The 21,675-nt window shown below is 42.3% G+C and overlaps 1 protein-coding gene across 1 annotated transcript in view; it reads left to right on the top strand.

Annotated features, from left to right (window-relative positions):
• The first annotated feature begins 1,715 nt into the window (after positions 1 to 1,715).
• Positions 1,716 to 21,675, top strand: part of LOC115147376 (structural maintenance of chromosomes protein 3) — a 30,589-nt gene continuing 10,629 nt past the window's right edge. The window contains exons 1-21 of the mRNA XM_029689597.1: positions 1,716 to 1,911; positions 2,567 to 2,642; positions 2,797 to 2,835; positions 2,955 to 3,022; positions 3,127 to 3,198; positions 3,303 to 3,382; positions 3,499 to 3,577; positions 4,281 to 4,398; positions 4,778 to 4,953; positions 5,191 to 5,271; positions 5,848 to 6,012; positions 7,004 to 7,125; positions 7,443 to 7,656; positions 7,837 to 7,940; positions 8,740 to 8,839; positions 11,099 to 11,259; positions 11,487 to 11,628; positions 11,828 to 11,978; positions 12,305 to 12,457; positions 14,799 to 14,950; positions 15,546 to 15,704. Of these exons, the coding sequence (XP_029545457.1) occupies positions 1,897 to 1,911; positions 2,567 to 2,642; positions 2,797 to 2,835; positions 2,955 to 3,022; positions 3,127 to 3,198; positions 3,303 to 3,382; positions 3,499 to 3,577; positions 4,281 to 4,398; positions 4,778 to 4,953; positions 5,191 to 5,271; positions 5,848 to 6,012; positions 7,004 to 7,125; positions 7,443 to 7,656; positions 7,837 to 7,940; positions 8,740 to 8,839; positions 11,099 to 11,259; positions 11,487 to 11,628; positions 11,828 to 11,978; positions 12,305 to 12,457; positions 14,799 to 14,950; positions 15,546 to 15,704 (2,427 nt within the window). The 5' untranslated portion in view covers positions 1,716 to 1,896. The remainder of the gene's footprint in view (positions 1,912 to 2,566; positions 2,643 to 2,796; positions 2,836 to 2,954; positions 3,023 to 3,126; positions 3,199 to 3,302; positions 3,383 to 3,498; positions 3,578 to 4,280; positions 4,399 to 4,777; positions 4,954 to 5,190; positions 5,272 to 5,847; positions 6,013 to 7,003; positions 7,126 to 7,442; positions 7,657 to 7,836; positions 7,941 to 8,739; positions 8,840 to 11,098; positions 11,260 to 11,486; positions 11,629 to 11,827; positions 11,979 to 12,304; positions 12,458 to 14,798; positions 14,951 to 15,545; positions 15,705 to 21,675) is intronic.

Here is a 21,675-nt window from a genome sequence, read left to right as displayed (position 1 = left end):
CTCCTGACCCCTCCTGTCTCAGCCTCCAGTATTTATGCTGCAGTTGTTTGTGTCGGGGGGCTAGGGTCAGTCTGTTATATCTGGAGTATTTCTCCTGTCTTATCCAGTGTCCTGTGTGAATTTAAGTATGCTCTCTCTAATTCTCTCTCTCTTTCTCTCTTTTTCTCTTTCTTTCTTTCTTTCTTTCTTTCTTTCTCTCTCAGAGGACCTGAGCCATAGGACCATGCCTCAGGACTACCTGGCCTGATGACTCCTTGCTGTCCCAGTCCACCTGGCCATGCTGCTGCTCCAGTTTCAACGGTTCTGCCTGCAGCTATGGAACCCTGACCTGTTCACCGGACGTGCTACCTGTCCCAGACATGCTGTTTTCAACTCTCTAGAGACAGCAGGAGAGGTAGAGATATTCTCAATGATTGGCTATGAAAAGCCAACTGACATTTACTCCTGAGGTGCTGACCTGTTGCACCCTCGACAACCACTGTGATTATTATTATTTGACCCTGCTGGTCATCTATGAACATTTGAACATCTTGGCCATGTTCTGTTATAATCTCCACCCAGCACAGCCAGAAGAGCACTGGCCACCCCTCATAGCCTGGTTCCTCTCTAGGTTTCTTCCTAGATTCTGGCCTTTTTAGGGAGTTTTTTCTAGCCACCGTGCCTGCATTGCTTGCTGTTTTGGGTTTTAGGCAGGGTTTCTGTACAGCACTTTGTGACATCAGCTGATGTAAGAAGGGCTTTATAAATGAATTTGATTGATTGATCGATCACAATCATTATTTGAACCGTATTTCAAATGCAGTAACAAAGTAATCAGTGGAAGTTGGTGGGAGGAGTTATAGGAGGACAGGCTCATTTTAAAGACTAGAATGGAATAAATGGAATCAAACATGTTTGATACCATTCCTTTGATTCCATTCCAGCCATTAAAATGAGCCCATCCTCCTATACCTCCTCCCACCAGCCTCTTCTGACACATATGCATAATTAGGATAATGGATACATAACCATACAGTAGTAGGCTGGGCCAAGAGATTAGCATTAGGCAACAGTGACACCTGCAGCGACCTAACAAGAGAGAGATCCAAACTAGAACACTACACTGGCCACTGACTTTGAAATGCATGCATGGACACTCCCACAAATGTAGTCTATGATGACTACATTGTAGCAATTTTTAGTTAATTAATGATACAGAAACATTGTTGACCATGCATGCTTAGACTTGCCTAGTTAAAGTAAGGTCAAAAAATATATATATATTAAAAAAAAAAATCATTTTCATTCAGTGTCACATTTAGGAAACGATTATAAGAATGGGTGGCCTGTTTCTTCTCTCTCGTGTTTAAATATCCCTCCCCCAGTCCTTCGTTTGGCGAAGAAAATACCGTTTTTCAAAATACAGTATTTCAGTTTTAAATACTGTACCAAAATATACTTTCTCTGTCAGCTCTTTGACGTCCAACAATCACACGCATGAGGACCATACCAAGTACAAATAATGGGTATGTGATAAAACAGAATACTACTAATACATATGTTGTATGTACTTGTATGAATCAAGTTCACATTTATAAATATCCTTTGTATATTGATATTTCAACGCGTAAACGAGTAACATTTTATATTTCGATTGTATCTAATATTAATTAATCTAAATATCTATGCTCCCCCTCTTTTTTCATTATTGACTGTTCCATTTCATCCCGCTCGTGACGCCATTTTCCTTGTTGTTTCTCTTTCGCCAGGATATTTCAACAAACTTGGATACATGCATTTTGAACAAATATTCACAATAATCACTTTAAAGGTCCACCTTCCCTTTATTGAAGGAGAAGGGGTATTTACTGAAGTTGTTTGTTTTGCTTTCTGAGGAAAGTTCCTGATTAGGCGACCATGTACATCAAACAGGTAAACTAGCGGCGTGAGCTCCATACGACCCGCTCTCTGAAAATGATGCTTGCGGCCTAGCCAGATAGCTAGCTTTAGCTAAGAAGTACTGTAAATAAATTAAAATTTACACGTAGCTAGCTAGCTGGATATAGTCTACAATACTGCACTTAGAAAAGTAATCTACAAAAATGGTCATGTGCCGGATTGCAAACAATTCTGGACCATGTCTGTCAGTAGGCTAGTTAGATCAGATACTAGTAGTAGTGATGCTAGTCGCTAGCTAACGTTATAGTAGCTAGCAATATGTGGTAACTTTCTTCAATCCAGCTAACGTAACTAGTTAGGGCAGCTAATTATCTTGCCAGTTAGCTATCAAGACAAGCCATTCATAAAGTAGTTACATTAGCTAGCTATTAAGATAACGTTGTTTGTTATTAGCTAAGCTAGCTCGGAAGATACTACCCCATCCAGCTTGCATAACATTAGTTTGACTATTGACATAGCTAACAAGCTAGCTGGCTAGCAATTGCTGGCAGCTAATTTCAACATCCTGTGAAAATAAACTATTGGTGGATGTCTGAATCGTTTATTCAATGCAATGGTGCTGTAACTAGCAAGCTTGGATCATTTCAGATTTGTGATAGCAGTTGCACTTCCCTTCTTATGCTCTCAGGTCATCATCCAGGGGTTCCGAAGTTACAGGGACCAGACTGTGGTGGATCCTTTCAGTCCAAAGTCCAATGTCATCGGTGAGATTCTGCAAAGTTTACTCTCTCCCAAAACCTCTAGCTATCTTTAGTCATCAACAACACATCACGATGTAGGTAGAGGAAACAATGGGCTGCTGCCTTTCCATCCATTGATTGACTGACATTTCCCTCCCTGTATGTTGTTTTCTCACAGTGGGAAGAAATGGATCTGGAAAAAGTAACTTTTTCTACGGTACGTGCGCGCTCTCCCCTGTCCTCTTCTGATGTTTTCTACCATATCAAATTAGAAGAATATAAAAAATGGTGATGCATTTATTTGCTGTATATAACAAAAACATTTTTTTTTTTCAGCCATTCAATTTGTGCTCAGCGATGAGTTCAGCCATCTTCGCCCCGAACAGCGCCTGGCCTTGCTCCATGTAAGTAGTGGAAGTTATACTAACATTAATGGATATTATATAATCCTCAGTCTGTTGTTAAACCCATAACACTGTTATAACAATGTTATTCCCTGTCACTGCAGGAGGGAACTGGTCCTCGTGTCATCTCAGCTTTTGTGGAGATTATATTTGACAATTCTGACAACAGGTTGCCGGTAAGATTCTCACCAAACATGATTGTCACCTTTGGCTATTTAGTCAGTCATGTTTAGTTTGATATCTCTCCGTTTGTTGGTCAATAAATTCACTCTCCCTCCAGATCGACAAAGAGGAGGTGTCCCTCCGCCGTGTCATCGGCGCCAAGAAGGACCAGTACTTCTTAGACAAGAAGATGGTGACGTAAGTGTCTGTTGACTACACGTCTGTTGTGACTGAGCAAAGATCGAAAATTGCCTCTCTGTTTGAATATGTAATCATCATGTAATCAGCAATCATGTATGTTGATTTTGTTCCAGTAAAAATGACGTCATGAACCTCTTGGAGAGTGCTGGTTTCTCCCGTAGTAACCCCTACTACATCGTCAAGCAGGGGAAGGTAAGACGGCACTATGAACATATGCTCTAAACAGGCTCCGTTGTGCAACATTCATTGGTTATTTGCTGCAAACATGTTTCTTTGCACCACTGTGCTGACTATATATCTGTTCATACAACCCAACGTCTCATACAATGATATCTTAGATAACATGTTTTCCCTTGTCCGTAATCTGTGTCCAGAACAACCATATAATTTTCTACATAAATTATACAAAGAATACCTTTAATATGTTTGGTCTCTCAAATGGCTACCCAGACTATTTGCGCCCCCCCATCTTTATGCTGCTGCTACTCTATTATTAACTCTACCTACATGTACTTATTACCTCGACTAACCGGTGCCCCCGCACATTGTGACTCCTGTACCGGCACCCCCTGTATATAGCCTCGCAATTGTTATTTTACTGCTGCTCTTTAATTATTTGTTACTTTTATTTCTTTTTTTTGTAGGTATTTTTCTTAACTGCATTGTTGGTTAAGGCCTTGTAAGTAAGCATTTCACTGTAAGGTCTACACCTGTTGTATTCGGCGCATGTGACAAATAAAATTTGATTCATCATGTATCCAGATCAACCATATAACTTTATACATAGGATACCTTTCATATGTTTCCTCTCTTTATCCTGTATCCAGATCACTTTTTACGTTAGTTATACAGGGGTATCGTTTATGTGTGTTTCCTCTCTTTATCATGTATCCAGATTAACCAGATGGCTACAGCCCCTGATTCCCAGCGTCTGAAGCTGCTGCGTGAGGTGGCAGGAACCAGGGTGTACGACGAGCGCAAGGAGGAGTCCATCTCCCTCATGAAGGAAACCGGTACAGTAGAAGAACCAAAGTCTCTCTATATGTCTACAATGACACCATCTAATACTCTGTTCACATGCATTCAGTCACCAGATCTAAGCAGAGGTATTCTGACTCACTACCTAAGATGGGCTTTGATTTAGACATTCAAAGCGTGCAGTTATCTACGGAAAAAAACAGTCGACTTTCAGACCTATCGCACAAACCTTCAAAATAAATGCTGCTCTTTCAATTTCCAAATTATTTTCCAAGGAAAAGCTATATAATTTAGTTCCCAGGATAAGCATCTCCCTTTCCTATTACAAATGGCCCTTGGTTGGGCCACCACAGCTGTACATATAACTGTAGACCTAAATAACATACTGGTGCACTGTTTTTGTGTTTCCCCCAGAGGGTAAGAGAGAGAAGATCAATGAGCTGCTGAAGTACATTGAGGAGCGTCTCCAGACCCTGGAGGATGAGAAGGAGGAGTTGGCTCAGTACCAGAAGTGGGACAAGATGAGGAGGGCTCTGGAGTACACTATCTATAACCAGGAGCTCAACGAGACACGCGCCAAGCTGGACGAGGTAATAAGAATTTTAAAAAATCAACAAAATGTGTTTATGGAGTTTCGGTCAAGAAATAAATATCTGTCAAATCAAATTGTATTCATCATGGGCAAAGGATGTCTAACAAAAAGTAACTTTCAGTTGGTAGTGGTTTGCTTTTGTGGTCTGGCCTTTCAAATTCTTTCTTTTTTAAATGGCATTTGATATTTTTGATTGCATAGTTAACTGTTCTTTAAATTCTGTTTCCTCTTTCAGTTGTCCTCTAAGAGAGAGACCTGTGGAGACAAGTCCAGACATCTGAGAGATGCCCAGCAGGATGCCAGAGACAAAGTAGAGGTAAGTGATTCTGCATACAGTATTTGCACAGAATGGCTTGGAGTGTAAATGGATATGATCAGCTTTTCACACTACTGAGCCAAGCTGTGCTGAGCTGGCCTGGTTACGCATCCATCCACCACAGTTCCTGTAACCGTGCTGAAAAGGGGGGGGGGCTCATCACGCTCTAGCGACTCCTTGTGGCGGGCCAGGCGCCTGCAGGCTGATTGTGGTCATCAGTTGAAAGGTGTTGCCTCCGACACATTGGTGCAACTGGCTTCCGGGTTAAGCGGGCTGGTGTTAAGAAGCGCGGTTTGGCAGGTCATGTTTCAAGGGGACGCATGAGTCGATCTTCGTCTCTCCCGAGCCCGTTGGGGAGTTGCAGCGACGAGACAAGATTGTAATTGGATCGCAATTGGATATCACGAAATTTAAGAGCAAAAGGGGCTAAAACAAAAAAAGGTTTCTATCTTAGGGGTTTCTATCTTTGTGTATGCAAACCTGACCAGCTTTTTTCCCATTTCCTCTACAGTCAGTGTCCATCTAGTCTATGTGTTATTCCTCTCATGGCCTCCTCTCCTCTTCCTCCCATTGTAGGAGACGGAGCGTGTGGTGCGTGAGAAGAAGTCTAAGATCAGTGCCATGAAGGAGGAGAAGGAGCAGCTGAGCTCAGAGAGACAGGAGCAGATTAAACAGAGGACCAAGCTGGAGCTCAAATCCAAAGACCTGCAGGAGGAGCTGGCCGGCAACAGCGAACAGAAGGTAGGGGAGCACGGTGGGGAGGGTGAGAGTGTGCGTGTCTGAGATAGAGTGGTGTGTGTGTGTGTAGTTGGCAACAGTGAACCGAAGAAACGGGGCGGTCAGAAACCTCCTCATCTGCGTCACTGGGTGTGGGTTTAGATGTGTGTGTGAGACTCGCCATCCTTACCTACTACGTACCTACCTCTCCATCCTCGAACAGGAGCCTCTCCATCTGCGTCAGTGATAATCCCCCCCACACCTCCAACACCCCCTACCTCTTCTTTTCTCCATCCATCCCTCCCTCCCCCCTTCTTTTTCTCAGAGGGTAAGGACAGAAGCCTCTCCATCTGCGTCACTGATTCACCACACACCTCCATCTCTCTCCCCCTACTGCTAGTCTTAACCTCTCTTTCTCTCTCCCTGCATCCCTTCATTCTGGGCAGTGGCCCAAAGGAAGAGATCTGGCCCCAATCCCTGTGTGTGTTACAGATTAGACAGCAGCATCTCAGCGAGGTTGGATTAGGCCCACCTGGCCGGGAGAGTGTTGCAACAGCTTTCTTGTTAGCTTTGTTTTGTTGGGATGGTTGGAGGGGGCAGGAAGAGGGAAGTAGGGAGAAAGCGGGTGGGTGTACCTGCGTCATCTGCCTTTCTGACTGCTGTGAGTCACATGATCCTATCTGAGTGATATGGATCAAAGCAGACTTTAGGAAGCTCCCCGGGCGGCGACCACATCAATGAAAGCTGCTCCCGGCACCTCTCTTCTTCAGAGGGGTTGGGTTAAATGAAGAAGACACATTTCAGTTGAATGCATTGTTGTGCAACTGACTAGGTATCCCCTTTCCCTTATGTTTTACATATCTAGAGTAATCACATGTGTAGATAACATTATCTGCTGGCGTTTGAACTTATTTCAGCGATGACCCCGCACACGTATGAGTATCCTCAAATGCCTCTGAGTGTAACCCGTTGTCACCATTTGTTTCTATTTAAAAGTAATGAATTCCTCCTCCAGAAACGTCTGCTGAAGGAGCGGCAGAAGCTGCTAGAGAAGATAGAGGAGAAGCAGAAGGAGCTGCAGGAGACTGAGCCCAAGTTCAACACTGTGAAGGAGAGGGAGGAGAGGGGCATCGCCAGGTCTGTAGGAAAACCCTACACTGCTCAAGGCTCAACAATGAATTAATCGTATAATAGGCAACAACTTTTTAATGTATTAGTAAAAGGATATTTACTCATTTTCCCCCCATGTAATGTTAGTTACACCTGATGTTGAGCCACTAGAAAGTGAATGAAGTTGGTTCTCTTGTAATCCTCATTGGTGAAAGACTGGAGTGTGTCCAACATGGCACCTTATTGGTAGGCCACTAAATAAGGAATAAGACCCCCTTCAGATTTTTTTTATGAGCTTCCCTATGTACCTTTTAACACCTCCTGTCATCCCTCGCTCCACCCAGACTGGCCCAGGCCACCCAGGAGAGAACAGACCTGTACGCCAAGCAGGGCCGTGGCAGCCAGTTTACTTCTAAAGAGGAGAGGGACAAGTGGATCAAGAAGGAACTCAAGTCCCTAGACCAGGCCATCAACGACAAGAAGAGGCAGATTGCTGCCATCCATAAAGACCTAGAGGACACTGAGACCAACAAGGAGAAGAACCTGGAACAGTATAGTGTATGGAACCTAATTCATGACTCATTGTGCTGTAGTTCAATTGTTACTATTATTGTTGATTATAATGTCTTATAAGAATGATTTTGTTTAAATAGAATGTTCGATTCTGTTCTAGATTTCACTCTGTTCTATAATCCTTGGGATCAAGTTTCTATCTGACTGGTCTGTTTTCCCCTGTAGAAACTGGACCAGGACCTGAATGAGGTGAAGACCAGGGTGGAAGAGCTGGACAAGAAATACTACGAAGTCAAGAATAAGAAGGACGAGCTGCAGAGCGAGAGAAAGTAAGATCATGATCTATATCTTAATCATTTGTTTTGCTCCATCTTGTTTCTTGGGTTGAGTCATTGCCGTGTTAGGCAAGATATTGATTTGAACCTGTAAATCTTTATTTCGTCTTCTCGCTTTTCTTTCTTCTTTACTGCTTTTTGGTCAATGTTCGTTTAGTCATCATTTGCACATTTATATATTGATTCTAACTTATAAATCGTAACTTTCTTTGCTCTTTTCCTTTTGTTGTTTTTTGTACTCTTTCCTCATTGAGTCATGGTTTGCACTTTAAATATTTATTTACTTAGAAAATATGTATTTACTTTGTCTGGAATACAAGACGAAGGCCTATTAGCCATGACTCGACCTCCACCGTGTTAAAGGTCGGATGGTTGTTCCCCCTTAAGACTTCCATTCATCTTCCGCCTGGTAACCTTTATTTCCTTACCAGACTGTGGTCTGCTCTGCTGTGAATGTCGGCATGCCTTTCCCCTCTCCTCTCCTTAACAATGGAGAGGTATTTATAACACTGTGAGATGGATGTTGGATGCTGCCTGGAGCTTTGCACTGTGTGCTGTAGAGAAGGGCCTTGAGATACTGAGTTGTGTAAGGAGGAGGGAGAAGACCAGAGACGATGAATAGAATATGACATATGGGTCATTAAAGTTTACAATAGAGCTGCTCTCAAAATCAAGGCATTTTTCTGGAAATGATTCGACAAAATTAACATCTACAATATTTGCCCTGGCTGCATAATTTGGCGCAATGTCTTTTGGACTGAATGACAAGTTAATGTCTGTGCTCCTCCAACAGCTATCTGTGGCGGGAGGAGAACGCTGAGCAGCAGGCCCTGGCAGCCAAACGAGAGGAGCTGGAGAAGAAACAACAGCTCCTTAGAGCAGCCACCGGCAAGGTCAGTGTGACCTCCTACCCAACGAAACACACACACACACACACTCGAACCTTAGCATGCATCGTCATATCTTGCATATCATCATACTGCCACTGGCAAGGTCAAAATAACCTCCTCCCCCTATGGCGTTAGATTGACCTATGAGTCATATTAATTATAGAAGACCCAACTTCACCTCTACATGAATGTCTATGTAATCCATATCATCCTACTAGCCTTATGCTTAACCATGTGTGGTAGTTCCATTTATCTATGAATCAATGTCAGATTAGAAAGGACACACACCTTCCCATTTACACATGATCATACTAGCCATGTGGTAAATCTTCTGAGGCAATCATAGATTACAAAGGTCACACCTTTACACACACCCATCCATTTATATACTCCCTGCCCCACGGCCAAGGAGAAAGAATACACACACCTTCACACGGACACTCGTTTCCACACATTTACTGTTTACTATCAGTCATGTCATGGGCCTGGTGTTACAGATGAATTACACACCATGAAATAAAGGCTACACACACACACGCCGTCGCACTACCTACTCAACCGACGTCGAGGGCTCGGCTTTCGCAACGATGAGTCAAACACTGATGAAAGCAATCCCACCTGAACACTGAAGACTCACTTTGTGACTCCATTATTAGGGAAAGAGAGAGCGGTAGTGATTTTGTGACTCAACCAATTATTAGGGAAAGAAATTGCCTAGAGGTAAAGACAGTCTAACAAAGAATCAGCCCACCCCTTTCTCCCCACTCTCCTAGAAATCTACAGTGTGTGTCTATGACTCAGCTGATTATTACTTTTTCAGTCACACTCTAATCAGTCCTTTCTTCAATCAAAATCTCCTCAAAATGAAGTTCTGTCAAAATTCCAGATGGTTACCTTGGTGATTGCTGTCTTAGCTTGAGTGGTCCGGTCGTTGCTGACTTATAGGTCATCTACAAGACCCTGCTAGGTAAAGTTCCCCCTTATCTCAGCTCGCTGGTCACCATAGCAGCACCCACCTGTAGCACGCGCTCCAGCAGGTATATCTCTCTGGTCACCCCCAAAGCCAATTCCTCCTTTGGCCGCCTCTCCTTCCAGTTCTCTGCTGCCAATGACTGGAATGAACTACAAAAATCTCTAAAACTGGAAACACTTATCTCCCTCACTAGCTTTAAGCACCAGCTGTCAGAGCAGCTCACAGATCACTGCACCTGTACATAGCCCATCTATAATTTAGCCCAAACAGCTACCTCTTCCCCTACTGTATTTATTTATTTTGCTCCTTTGCACCCCACTATTTCCATTTCTACTTTGCACTTTCTTCCACTACAAATCTACCATTCCAGTGTTTTACTTGCTATATTGTATTTACTTTGCCACCATGGCCTTTTTTGTGCCTTTACCTCCCTTATCTCACCTCATTTGCTCACTTTGTATATAGACTTATTTTTCTACTATATTATTGACTGTATGTTTGTTTTACTCCATGTGTAACTCTGTGTTGTTGTATGTTGTCGAACTGCTTTGCTTTATCTTGGCCAGGTCGCAATTGTAAATGAGAACTTGTTCTCAACTTGCCTACCTGGTTAAATAAAGGTGAAATAAATAAATAAATAATACCCGGGACGTCACAGAGAGTACTTATCTTTTGGACTACAGAATGTGGAAAATCACTATTTTCACCTACGTAGACTAGGGATGGGCACTATTATTATAAATGTCCAAACGGACGTTAGTTTTCAATTACTTCCGAGAGTACATACAAAGACAGACCATGACATTTTAATAAAACAACAGTTTGGTCGTTTTTATGACTGGGCCCCATAACAAACAGAAAAAGAGGTGCCGGTAGCCTACACACTTTTCTTGCATGTGGCTTATTGTGGGTCAATCAAAGCTTCACTACCATCAAAGGCTCCATGTGTAGCAAGGGAAGTGGGAGATTTCTAATCAATGCTAAATGGACTTAGAATTACGGAATTAAATTGGCTAAATGATGAGGATTGGGCTACAATGAGCAACCAACAGGTGGGCTGTTTTAATATGAATTGAGTTGTAGACAAGGACGTGGGGATCAAAACAAGTGCTTTCTTTAAAACGCATCTATTTCGACTGTCTGAATATCAGAAAAAAATTCTGGATATTATTCGAAATCTTTTCAAATGCCCATCCCTAATGAAGACATTTGTGTGACGCCACAGATAAATATGCATTTAAAAAGTGTTGAAATGTTAAGGTAAATCTTGCTGTTTTTGTCCCCACTAGGCCATTCTGAATGGTATTGACAGCATCAACAAGGTGCTGGAGCATTTCCGCAGAAAGGGGATCAACCAGCACGTCATCAACGGTTACCATGGCATCGTCATGAACAACTTTGAGTGTGAGCCCGCCTTCTACACCTGTGTGGAGGTCACCGCGGGAACCAGGTGAGTGACGGGCTCTTTTTCAATAGTATTTTTTTGTATTCCTTATGTCATTTCTTTTCTTCCTCTCTGACCTCCAGTGTGTTTTGAGAAGGAGACTGGGAGAGAGGACACGGTGAATTGTGGAAAGACCATTGAGAAAGCCAGAGAGAAGCTTGTTTCCTAAATATAAAAATAACTCTTACTCAAATTTGTCAGCTCATACTCCTTCATGTCCCCCTCCCGACTAGGTTGTTCTACCACATAGTGGAGACAGATGAGGTGAGCACCAAGATCCTGACGGAGTTCAACAAGATGAACCTGCCGGGAGAGGTCACCTTCCTGCCCCTCAGCAAGCTGGACGTCAGGGACACCGCTTACCCTGAGACCAACGTAAGGGAATATTCTTGAATGGAATTGTCCTAAAAGTGTAACCAAGCAAAAAAATCAAACATACCTCAAATACTGTACTATGTATTTGACCCAGGCCTGCTATGACTTAGGGTCGTCAAAGAGTGTTAAGTCGTTCTGGATAAGAGCGTCTGCTAAATGACGTAAATGTAAACTGACCTATATTTCCTCTCTCCTTTAGGATGCCATCCCCATGATCAGCAAGCTGCGCTACAGCCAGCAGTTTGACAAGGCCTTCAAGCACGTGTTTGGAAAGACCCTGATCTGTCGTAGCATGGAGGTGTCCACCCAGCTGGCCCGGGCATTCACCATGGACTGTATAACTCTGGAGGGTAGGTGACAACTTACGTGATCAAGATGACAATTAATGTAAATGACACCAATTCTTGTCTGCCTTTTACAGTCTATGTTCAAGTAACTAGAGGTTTCTTGGTGTAGATTTTGAAGTGTTTCAGTTTTTGTTGTTGTTGTGTTTGTGAGTTGAGATCATGGGTGTTTTTCTGCTGCAGAGGTGACCAGCACAGTACCATACCAGTTAGTGTGGTGTGGGACAGTTTAGTTATTTTAATTGTAATTTAATTTGTTATTTTTCTGGTGTGTGATTTTGTTATTTATATATTTTTTTGTAATTTTTTTGTTTTGTTACTGTGTCTCTCAGGTGACCAGGTTTCCCACCGCGGGGCGCTGACAGGGGGTTACTATGACACCAGGAAGTCACGTCTGGAGCTGCAGAAAGACATGAGGAAGGCTGAGGAGGAGCTGGGAGAGCTGGAGGCCAAACTCAACGAGAACCTCCGCAGGAACATCGAACATATCTTTTAACTCCATTGTTAGTTTGTTGGTTCATTCAATCACACAGATCCTCCCCTAGTCCTCTAAATTAAAGACCCAAACAGTTATTTTTGTAGGGCCCTATAAAATTTGATTGTTTTTGTCTGATTTCTGTTTTTTCCCCCCAAAAATTCTGTTTTCTCCATTTTGTTTTTCCAGGTTTCTGTTTTCCCCTGTTTCTTCAGGTTTTCGTTCTGAAAATCACACACACACACAAAAAAGGAAAAGCAACTTAATTGGAAATGTGTATTTTTGGGTGTAGTTACCCTTTTCATTGTAGTGCACACCAAGCACTTGGCTGTTGTTTAAATCAAATACAATTTTATTAATAACATGCGCTGAATACAACAACAGGCCTTACAGTGAAATGCTTACTTACGAGCCCCTAACCGACAGTGCAGTTTCAAAAAATACGGATAAGAGATAAAAGTAACAAGTAATTAAAGAGCAGCAGTAAAAAATAACAATATATACAGGTGGGTGCCGGTACAGAGTCAATGTGCGGGGGCACCGGTTAGTTGAGGTAGTATGTACATGTAGGTAGAGTTAATTTGTGTTTTTGTAGCGCATGTGATGGTAGAGATTGCAAAACAAATACTGATGCAAATAACCATATCATTCTGCCAGGTAAGCGTAGGCTACTTTGTAGTTAACGTTTAATTGAAAAGGTTTTCGGAAAAGCCTTTCCATCTAACAAGACTTTTCATTAGCATCATCGCTAACGGCTACACAAGGTGGTAGGTAGTTGCAGGAAATACGAATAACTGATGCATTCTGTTAATTTACTATGATATACTTGGGCAAATTAATATTCAATACATTTAGTTGATTCCATACTAAGTTCAATGCGTTTTTTTGAATATTGTTGAATTCCGTTTTAATATCTGGATTCCATGATTCTGTCCGCGTTTTCCGCATCGTGGATTTTATAGGCACTGTTTTTGTTTCTGATTAGTCAGGAATATAGGCATGTATTGATTTGTGATTTGACCCATTTACCATGGTCCTGTCTCAGTCTAGCTAGTCGTACACTAACTCAACTCCCTACCCTACAGTGGACCTGAAGTGAGTCAGACACCAGAGATACTAATATGCCATTTTAGTCCTAAATACAGGGGCTCAGTAGGTGATGGTGTGTTGTCGTCGCTCTTGCGCTCAGTTGGAGGAGATTTCATGTGTAAGAGATGAACAGGTTTCGTATTGAAATGGATTGGATAGTGTGTGTGGTGTTTCATTTAGTTGTAAAACATGGGGATTAAGCAGGTAATGGAGTGTGTCATGTTTTGCTCTCCCTGGTTCTCAGGAGGTTGTGTGTGATTGGCTGGTTGGAGGGGATTTCATGCAGCCAGGTTATGTCTTGAACCCAGCAGGAGGGAGGAGGTGTGTGTAGGTGGATGTTGGAGGATTACATGTATAATATGAATGTGTGTGATGGAGAGCCAAAGAGGATTAGCTAGAGTGTGAGAGAAAGAGGGAGAGCAAGAGCATTGCCCTCAGACCTCTTTCTCTGTGAGTCACTGGTAGCAGGCAGCACCACGGCGTGTGTGCGTGCTTGAGTTGATTGTTGACATGGCATCACTCCTGTAAGCCCTCAGCGATGAGTCAGAGGTTCAATCAATGATTTTAAAAGCATGTTTTTTTATATATGTATTTTTTTATCTACACCACCTCTGGCCCTTAGGTAAGATTGCCATTAGATTGCCTGTCTGTTTTATTTTGAATAAGTCTTTAAATGGGCAATCTGTAGTTGCTACATCATTTTTTGACTCATTAATTATGATATGGACCCATTGATTCTTGAAGAATCAAATTTAGAAATGCCTGATGAGCTTAGTTCAGCTGTCATACCCTATCGTACCCCAAAATATGTAAGATTGTTTTACGACAATGTTTGTAAACAAAGTAAATGTAAACAAACACTATATAGACTCAAAACATGGTTAAAACTATAATTTTGATATCATGGACGGTCAGTCCTTCTATGAATTTGAGAGCGGTTACATTTCTCCAGCCCTGTCCCTCAGCTTTTAACCCAAATGGGCAGGGAGTCATATTTTGTATTGTTTAAATTGCTGATGGCCACTTCAATTGTATGGAAAACGAAAGCTCTAGGTTTAGATGATTTGAGTTTAACCAATACAATGTTACATGCTTTGAGCCTCTCCAAAAGTGTGTTATAAATCCCAAAAACCAACCAATCAATCAATTGAACAATGTATGAAGTATGCTCCTTAACCCTCCCCTGTATGTATCAACAATGAGATCTATAGGTTATATAGGTTCTATTTGTTTATAAAGTATGTTCCTTAACCCTGCATCACGTATCAACAATGAGATCGACCAGCTGATGAACCAGATGCAGCAGATTGAGACCCAGCAGAGGAAGTTCAAGGCCTCCAGAGACTCCATCCTGTCTGAGATGAAGATGCTCAAGGAGAAGAGGCAGCAGTCCGAGAAGACGTTCATGCCGAAGGTGAGGTTGATTTGGACTTCAATGTGTCTCTTGGTTTCTATTGGGCCCAATTCAAGGGAATCGTGAATAAAATGTAGCCATAGTTGACTGAATCAGACCTTGATCCAAAAAATGTCAGATTGTTTTTAGATTCAGAAAAGTACCATAACATCCAGGAGGATGATATGAAAGGTGTATTTAATTAATACCCTACAAACGTCAGTGTCATGCTACCATGGCAAGCGCCCTGCCTTGCTGCATTTTCTGAAATGTAAAAGTCTGAGTAGACATTCATGCTTAAGGTAGCCTACAGTTATATAGCTAACTTTATGATTGTTGCTGTCTTCTTCCGTCTAGACTTCTTGAATTATCTTGAACATGTAGTCCACCAGTTGAACACATGAACACATTGCTGCACTGTACTAGCATAAACTGTGCCTGCTGCTTGCAAACCAAATGTCATCTTTTGGGCATTGATTAAAGTAATTTCAACCCATTCAATCTCTCTCCTCACAGCAACACTCTCTCCAGTCTCAAGAGGCCAGTCTCCATTCCATGGAGTCTACCCTGTAACTCTTCCTCTCTTAACAATCTCTCCTCTGTTCTCTCCTCACAGCAACGTTCATTGCAGTCTCTAGAGGCCAGTCTCCATGCCATGGAGTCCACCAGGGAGTCTCTGAAGGCTGAGCTGGGGACAGACCTGCTCTCTCAGCTCAGTCTGGAGGACCAGAGACGTGTGGATGACCTCAACGACGAGATCAGACAGCTGCAGCAGGTAAGGAGACAGCTAATGAAAGACTACAGGGGGAACAAGTTTAAACGGGGCACTGTGTGTGGATGTATGGTTGTATGTGGTGTTTGAATAGATGGATGGTTTTACCTACTGTTAAGACCTTGACGTTGAAATCAGACCGCTCCAGCATGTAAACATTACAGCTAGAGACAGGGAACACGTTTAAATGGGGCGCAGGTTATATCTAGAATTAATTAATTACATTTTTATTTTTGTGTCAAATCGCCAATTGGCAACCCATTCCTTATGGATTAATTGACACAAACAAACATTACAATAATTCACTGTGGTATTTCAATGATCATTCTTCTTCTGGTGTTCTGTGCATTCCGCATCGCATAAAGAGTGAAAAAAGGTAAATCAATACGTAATAGTAAATAAGGTTATCCAAACAATAATTATATTCCTAGAGCAGTAAAATCATACATGCATGCATCCCTCACGACGCCAGGACAGCGGAGTCAATCACCACCTTCCGGAGACACCCGAAACCCCACCTCTTTAAGGAATACCTGGGATAGGATAAAGTAATCCTTCTAACCCCCCCCCCTAAAAGATTTAGATGCACTATTGTAAAGTGGTTGTTCCACTGGATATCATAAGGTGAATGCACCAATTTGTAAGTCGCTCTGGATAAGAGCGTCTGCTAAATGACTTAAATGTAAATGTATACATATACAGATAAATAAATACAGAAAAATTAAACGGAAGGCATTTAAACCCAGTCTGGCACAAAGAGAAGATTCATATGGGAGACAAGCCTATACACAATCTATATACACAAGTACAATTTACCACATAGAAGGTAAATATTTTTACAATTTAATTATAGGTAGCCCTTTTCTTTTACTCCAGTCTTTATCTAAATATTCCGCAAATGGAAATACACAATGGACCAAAAAAAAATGTGTTTCTCCTCATCGCTCAGCCACATAATGCCGGGGTATATCTGGTGTGCTTTCTGGATAAGAGCGAGCGTATATCGTGGTAGAAAGGGCAATAGAGGATAAAATTAGTTTAATTCTCCATTTCTTCGAGGTCATAATAGTTACATGGTCTTTCCTCTTTCATTTCACCACAATACCGACCTGTTTCAATACGCAGAGGCAATATCGCTGATCTTACCTGTGCACATAGCGATCTCTTGCTTTTGGATAGGTTATACATAATATATCTCTCACACACGAATTCACCCTTAATCAAACAAAAGGTTGTCAATTTGGGTTTATGATTAATCTCCTCCACCCATTTATTATTTTTTTCAAATTGCATCAACAGTTGTTTTTTAATCATATCTATGTCTCCCTTAATTTGGTTTTCATTCAGATGTTCACAGTCAGACTGTTGAAAAAGGTCAGACATTTCAGTTGCCCAGGCTCCCCCTATGGATAGATCCCATTAAAAAACGTTACTAGCTATTCTGGCAGTTGGTATATCCAACAGTCTATTCTATAGTCTCACCATACACGCCTTCCATCTCACCTCACAGGGTTCCCAGCCCATATCCAACAGTCTATTCTAAAGTCTCACCATACACACCTTCCATCTCACCTCACAGGGTTCCCAGCCCATATCTAACAGTCTATTCTATAGTCTCACCATACACGCCTTCCATCTCACCTCACAGGGTTCCCAGCCCATATCCAACAGTCTATTCTAAAGTCTCACCATACATGCCTTCCATCTCACCTCACAGGGTTCCCAGCCCATATCCAACAGTCTATTCTAAAGTCTCACCATACACACCTTCCATCTCACCTCACAGGGTTCCCAGCCCATATCCAACAGTCTATTCTAAAGTCTCACCATACACGCCTTCCATCTCACCTCACAGGGTTCCCAGCCCATATCCAACAGTCTATTCTAAAGTCTCACCATACACGCCTTCCATCTCACCTCACAGGGTTCCCAGCCCATATCCAACAGTCTATTCTAAAGTCTCACCATACACACCTTCCATCTCACCTCACAGGGTTCCCAGCCCATATCCAACAGTCTATTCTAAAGTCTCACCATACACACCTTCCATCTCACCTCACAGGGTTCCCAGCCCATATCCAACAGTCTATTCTAAAGTCTCACCATACACGCCTTCCATCTCACCTCACAGGGTTCCCAGCCCATATCCAACAGTCTATTCTATAGTCTCACCATACACGCCTTCGATCTCACCTCACAGGGTTCCCAGCCCATATCCAACAGTCTATTCTATAGTCTCACCATACACGCCTTCCATCTCACCTCACAGGGCTCCCAGCCCATGTCCAACAGTCTATTCTATAGTCTCATCATACACGCCTTCCATCTCACCTCACAGGGCTCCCAGCCCATATCTAACAGTCTATTCTAAAGTCTCACCATACATGCCTTCCATCTCACCTCACAGGGTTCCCAGCCCATATCCAACAGTCTATTCTATAGTCTCACCATACATGCCTTCCATCTCACCTCACAGGGTTCCCAGCCCATATCCAACAGTCTATTCTATAGTCTCACCATACACGCCTTCCATCTCACCTCACAGGGTTCCCAGCCCATATCGAACAGTCTATTCCAAAGTCTCACCATACACACCTTCCATCTCACCTCACAGGGTTCCCAGCCCATGTCCCCAGTTATTGCAAGTATAGGTGCAAACTTGTGGACACCTAATAAGTAACTGCTCTGTTATGGACATGTTCGTTTTTAAAATGCCTCTTAGCAACCCACACTCCTGCTGAATTGTCCAGAACAGGACACTGTCTGACACAGTTTGGAATACGTAGCGTAACCAGTATCTGAGTGTTTTTGTTTTTCCTATAACTCCCCCAAGATCTCTACTTGCTGAGTCGGCCAGGGCAGATGTTCCGTATAGGACGGTAATATGTTCATCAATAAAAATACCCAAATATTTATAATTGCTAGTGAACTCAAGAATGTCTTCACCAAAACTGAAAAATGCTTCTCTTAATGCACTTTAGAAAACCAGGTATTATTTGTGTTTTTGTCTGGTTGATCATGAGTCTCCATCTTTTACTCCAGTTGACTGCACATAATAACATGTTCTGCAGGATTGGTCGGTTTCTCCCATCAAAGTAATATCATCAGCATATAAAAGGATACTTAGCATTTCATCATATCTTACTCTAATATTTAACTTCTTTTGCCAAATAATTTATAAACATGGCAAACAAAGTCGGTGATAAGGCGTCTCCTTGTTTTACACCCGAGGTTGTGGGAAACCAATCTGTACGATATTCATTAACACACACTCACAAGCAATTGGTACTTTGTAAAGAGACTGGATTGCGTGATAAAATTTCCCATCAACCCCTGTCTTTAACAAACTATAGGCTAAAAGATCCCTATTTACAAAATCGATTTTTGAATTGTATTTCATTTAACCTTTTATTTAACTAGGCAATACAAAATCAAAGGCTTTCTGGAAATCAATGAAACATGCAAAAGTAGGCTTCTCTTTGTGTAATCTATTTCTGATTATTGTACAGACCGAGAAGATATGATCTATACAGGCTGTGGACTTACGAAAACCATTTTGTTCTTCCACCAGAATGGTTTTTGTCCTCCAAAAAGGTCAATAGCCTATTGTTGAGGATAGATGAAAATAATTTATAAACCGTACTTAATAAACTTATGCCTCTAGTTCAGTGGCACTCTAGGGTAATTTTTTTGAAGATTTGGGAATGGGATTCACTATAGACTTGTATGGCAGTATACTGTACACAAAAACAAATTTGGAGCAAATCATATAGGACTTCAATTTTTATATATATATATATATATATATATATATATATATATACCTTTTATTTAACTAGGCAAGTCAGTTAAGAACAAATTCTTCTTTACAATGACGGCCTACCGTCAATTTAGGGGATTTTAAAACTTCATTAGGCAGTTCATCAGTGCCAAACACTTTCTCATTTTTTGCAGTGTCAATCACTTAACTTTTGCAGACAGCTCCTCGTTTAAGTACGGGTAATATATATATATATATATATATATATACTGCTCAAAAAAATAAAGGGAACACTTAAACAACACAATGTAACTCCAAGTCAATCACACTTCTGTGAAATCAAACTGTCAACTTAGGAAGCAACACTGATTGACAATACATTTCACATGCTGTTGTGCAAATGGAATAGACAACAGGTGGAAATTATAGGCAATTAGCAAGACACCCCCAATAAAGGAGTGGTTCTGCAGGTGGAGACCACAGACCACTTCTCAGTTCCTATGCTTCCTGGCTGATGTTTTGGTCAGTTTTGAATGCTGGCGGTGCTTTCACTCTAGTGGTAGCATGAGACGGAGTCTACAACCCACACAAGTGGCTCAGGTAGTGCAGCTCATCCAGGATGGCACATCAATGCGAGCTGTGGCAAGAAGGTTTGCTGTGTCTGTCAGCGTAGTATCCAGAGCATGGAGGCGCTACCAGGAGACAGGCCAGTACATCAGGAGACGTGGAGGAGGCCGTAGGAGGGCAACAACCCAGCAGCAGGACCGCCACCTCCGCCTTTGTGCAAGGAGGAGCAGGAGGAGCACTGCCAGAGCCCTGCAAAATGACCTCCAGCAGGCCACAAATGTGCATGTGTCTGCTCAAACGGTCAGAAACAGACTCCATGAGGGTGGTATGGGGGCCCGACGTCCACAGGTGGGGGTTGTGCTTACAGCCCAACACCGTGCAGGACGTTTGGCATTTGCCAGAGAGCACCAAGATTGGCAAATTCGCCACTGGCGCCCTGTGCTCTTCACAGATGAAAGCAGGTTCACACTGAGCACGTGACAGATGTGACAGAGTCTGGAGACGCCGTGGAGAACGTTCTGCTGCCTGCAACATCCTCCAGCATAACCGGTTTGGCGGTGGGTCAGTCATGGTGTGGGGTGGCATTTCTTTGGGGGGCCGCACAGCTCTCCATGTGCTCGCCAGAGGTAGCCTGACTGCCATTAGGTACCGAGATGAGATCCTCAGACCCCTTGTGAGACCATATGCTGGTGCGGTTGGCCCTGGGTTCCTCCTAATGCAAGACAATGCTTGACCTCATGTGGCTGGAGTGTGTCAGCAGTTCCTGCAAGAGGAAGGCATTGATGCTATGGACTGGCCCGCCCATTCCCCAGACCTGAATCCAATTGAGCACATCTGGGACATCATGTCTCGCTCCATCCACCAACGCCACGTTGCACCACAGACTGTCCAGGAGTTGGCGGATGCTTTAGTCCAGGTCTGGGGGGGAGATCCCTCAGGAGACCATCCCCCACCTCATCAGGAGCATGCCCAGGCGTTGTAGGGAGGTCATACAGGCACGTGGAGGCCACACACACTACTGAGCCTCATTTTGACTTGTTTTAAGGACATTACATCAAAGTTGGATCAGCCTGTAGTGTGGTTTTCCACTTTAATTTTGAGTGTGACTCCAAATCCAGACCTCCATGGGTTGATAAATTGGATTTCCATTGATTATTTTTGTGTGATTTCGTTGTCAGCACATTCAACTATGTAAACAAAAAAGTATTTAATAAGATGATTTCATTCATTCAGATCTAGGATGTGTTATTTTAGTGTTCCCTTTATTTTTTTGAGCAGTGTGTGTATATATATATATATATATATATATATATATATATATATATATATATATGAGGGTTCTGACATTGTATTTTCCGTTTTAGTTCTCAGGGAACATATGTCTTTATAAAATGATTCCTCAAAATATACAACATTTTTGATACCTGAGAACAAGCTAGCAAACCCCTTCTCCCACTCCTTAAGAGTCTGTGTAATATCAGAGTTCAACCCCCCCCGCTCTTCCCTGACTTCCATTGGAATTTTCTTATGTCGTTTTGGTAACAACTTGTTTATTTGGCTCAAACTGTTGAGGATGTATTGTCTGTATCCCCTCAAGGTGTTATAACTGCCCTCTCTTATATCTCTGTTTAAATAGGTGCAGTCTTT

Source organism: Salmo trutta, chromosome 14, assembly GCF_901001165.1.
Source record: "Salmo trutta chromosome 14, fSalTru1.1, whole genome shotgun sequence".
Classification (NCBI taxonomy): domain Eukaryota; kingdom Metazoa; phylum Chordata; class Actinopteri; order Salmoniformes; family Salmonidae; genus Salmo; species Salmo trutta.
Note: the sequence above shows the minus strand (reverse complement) of the source record. Positions and strands in the feature narration are given on the sequence as shown.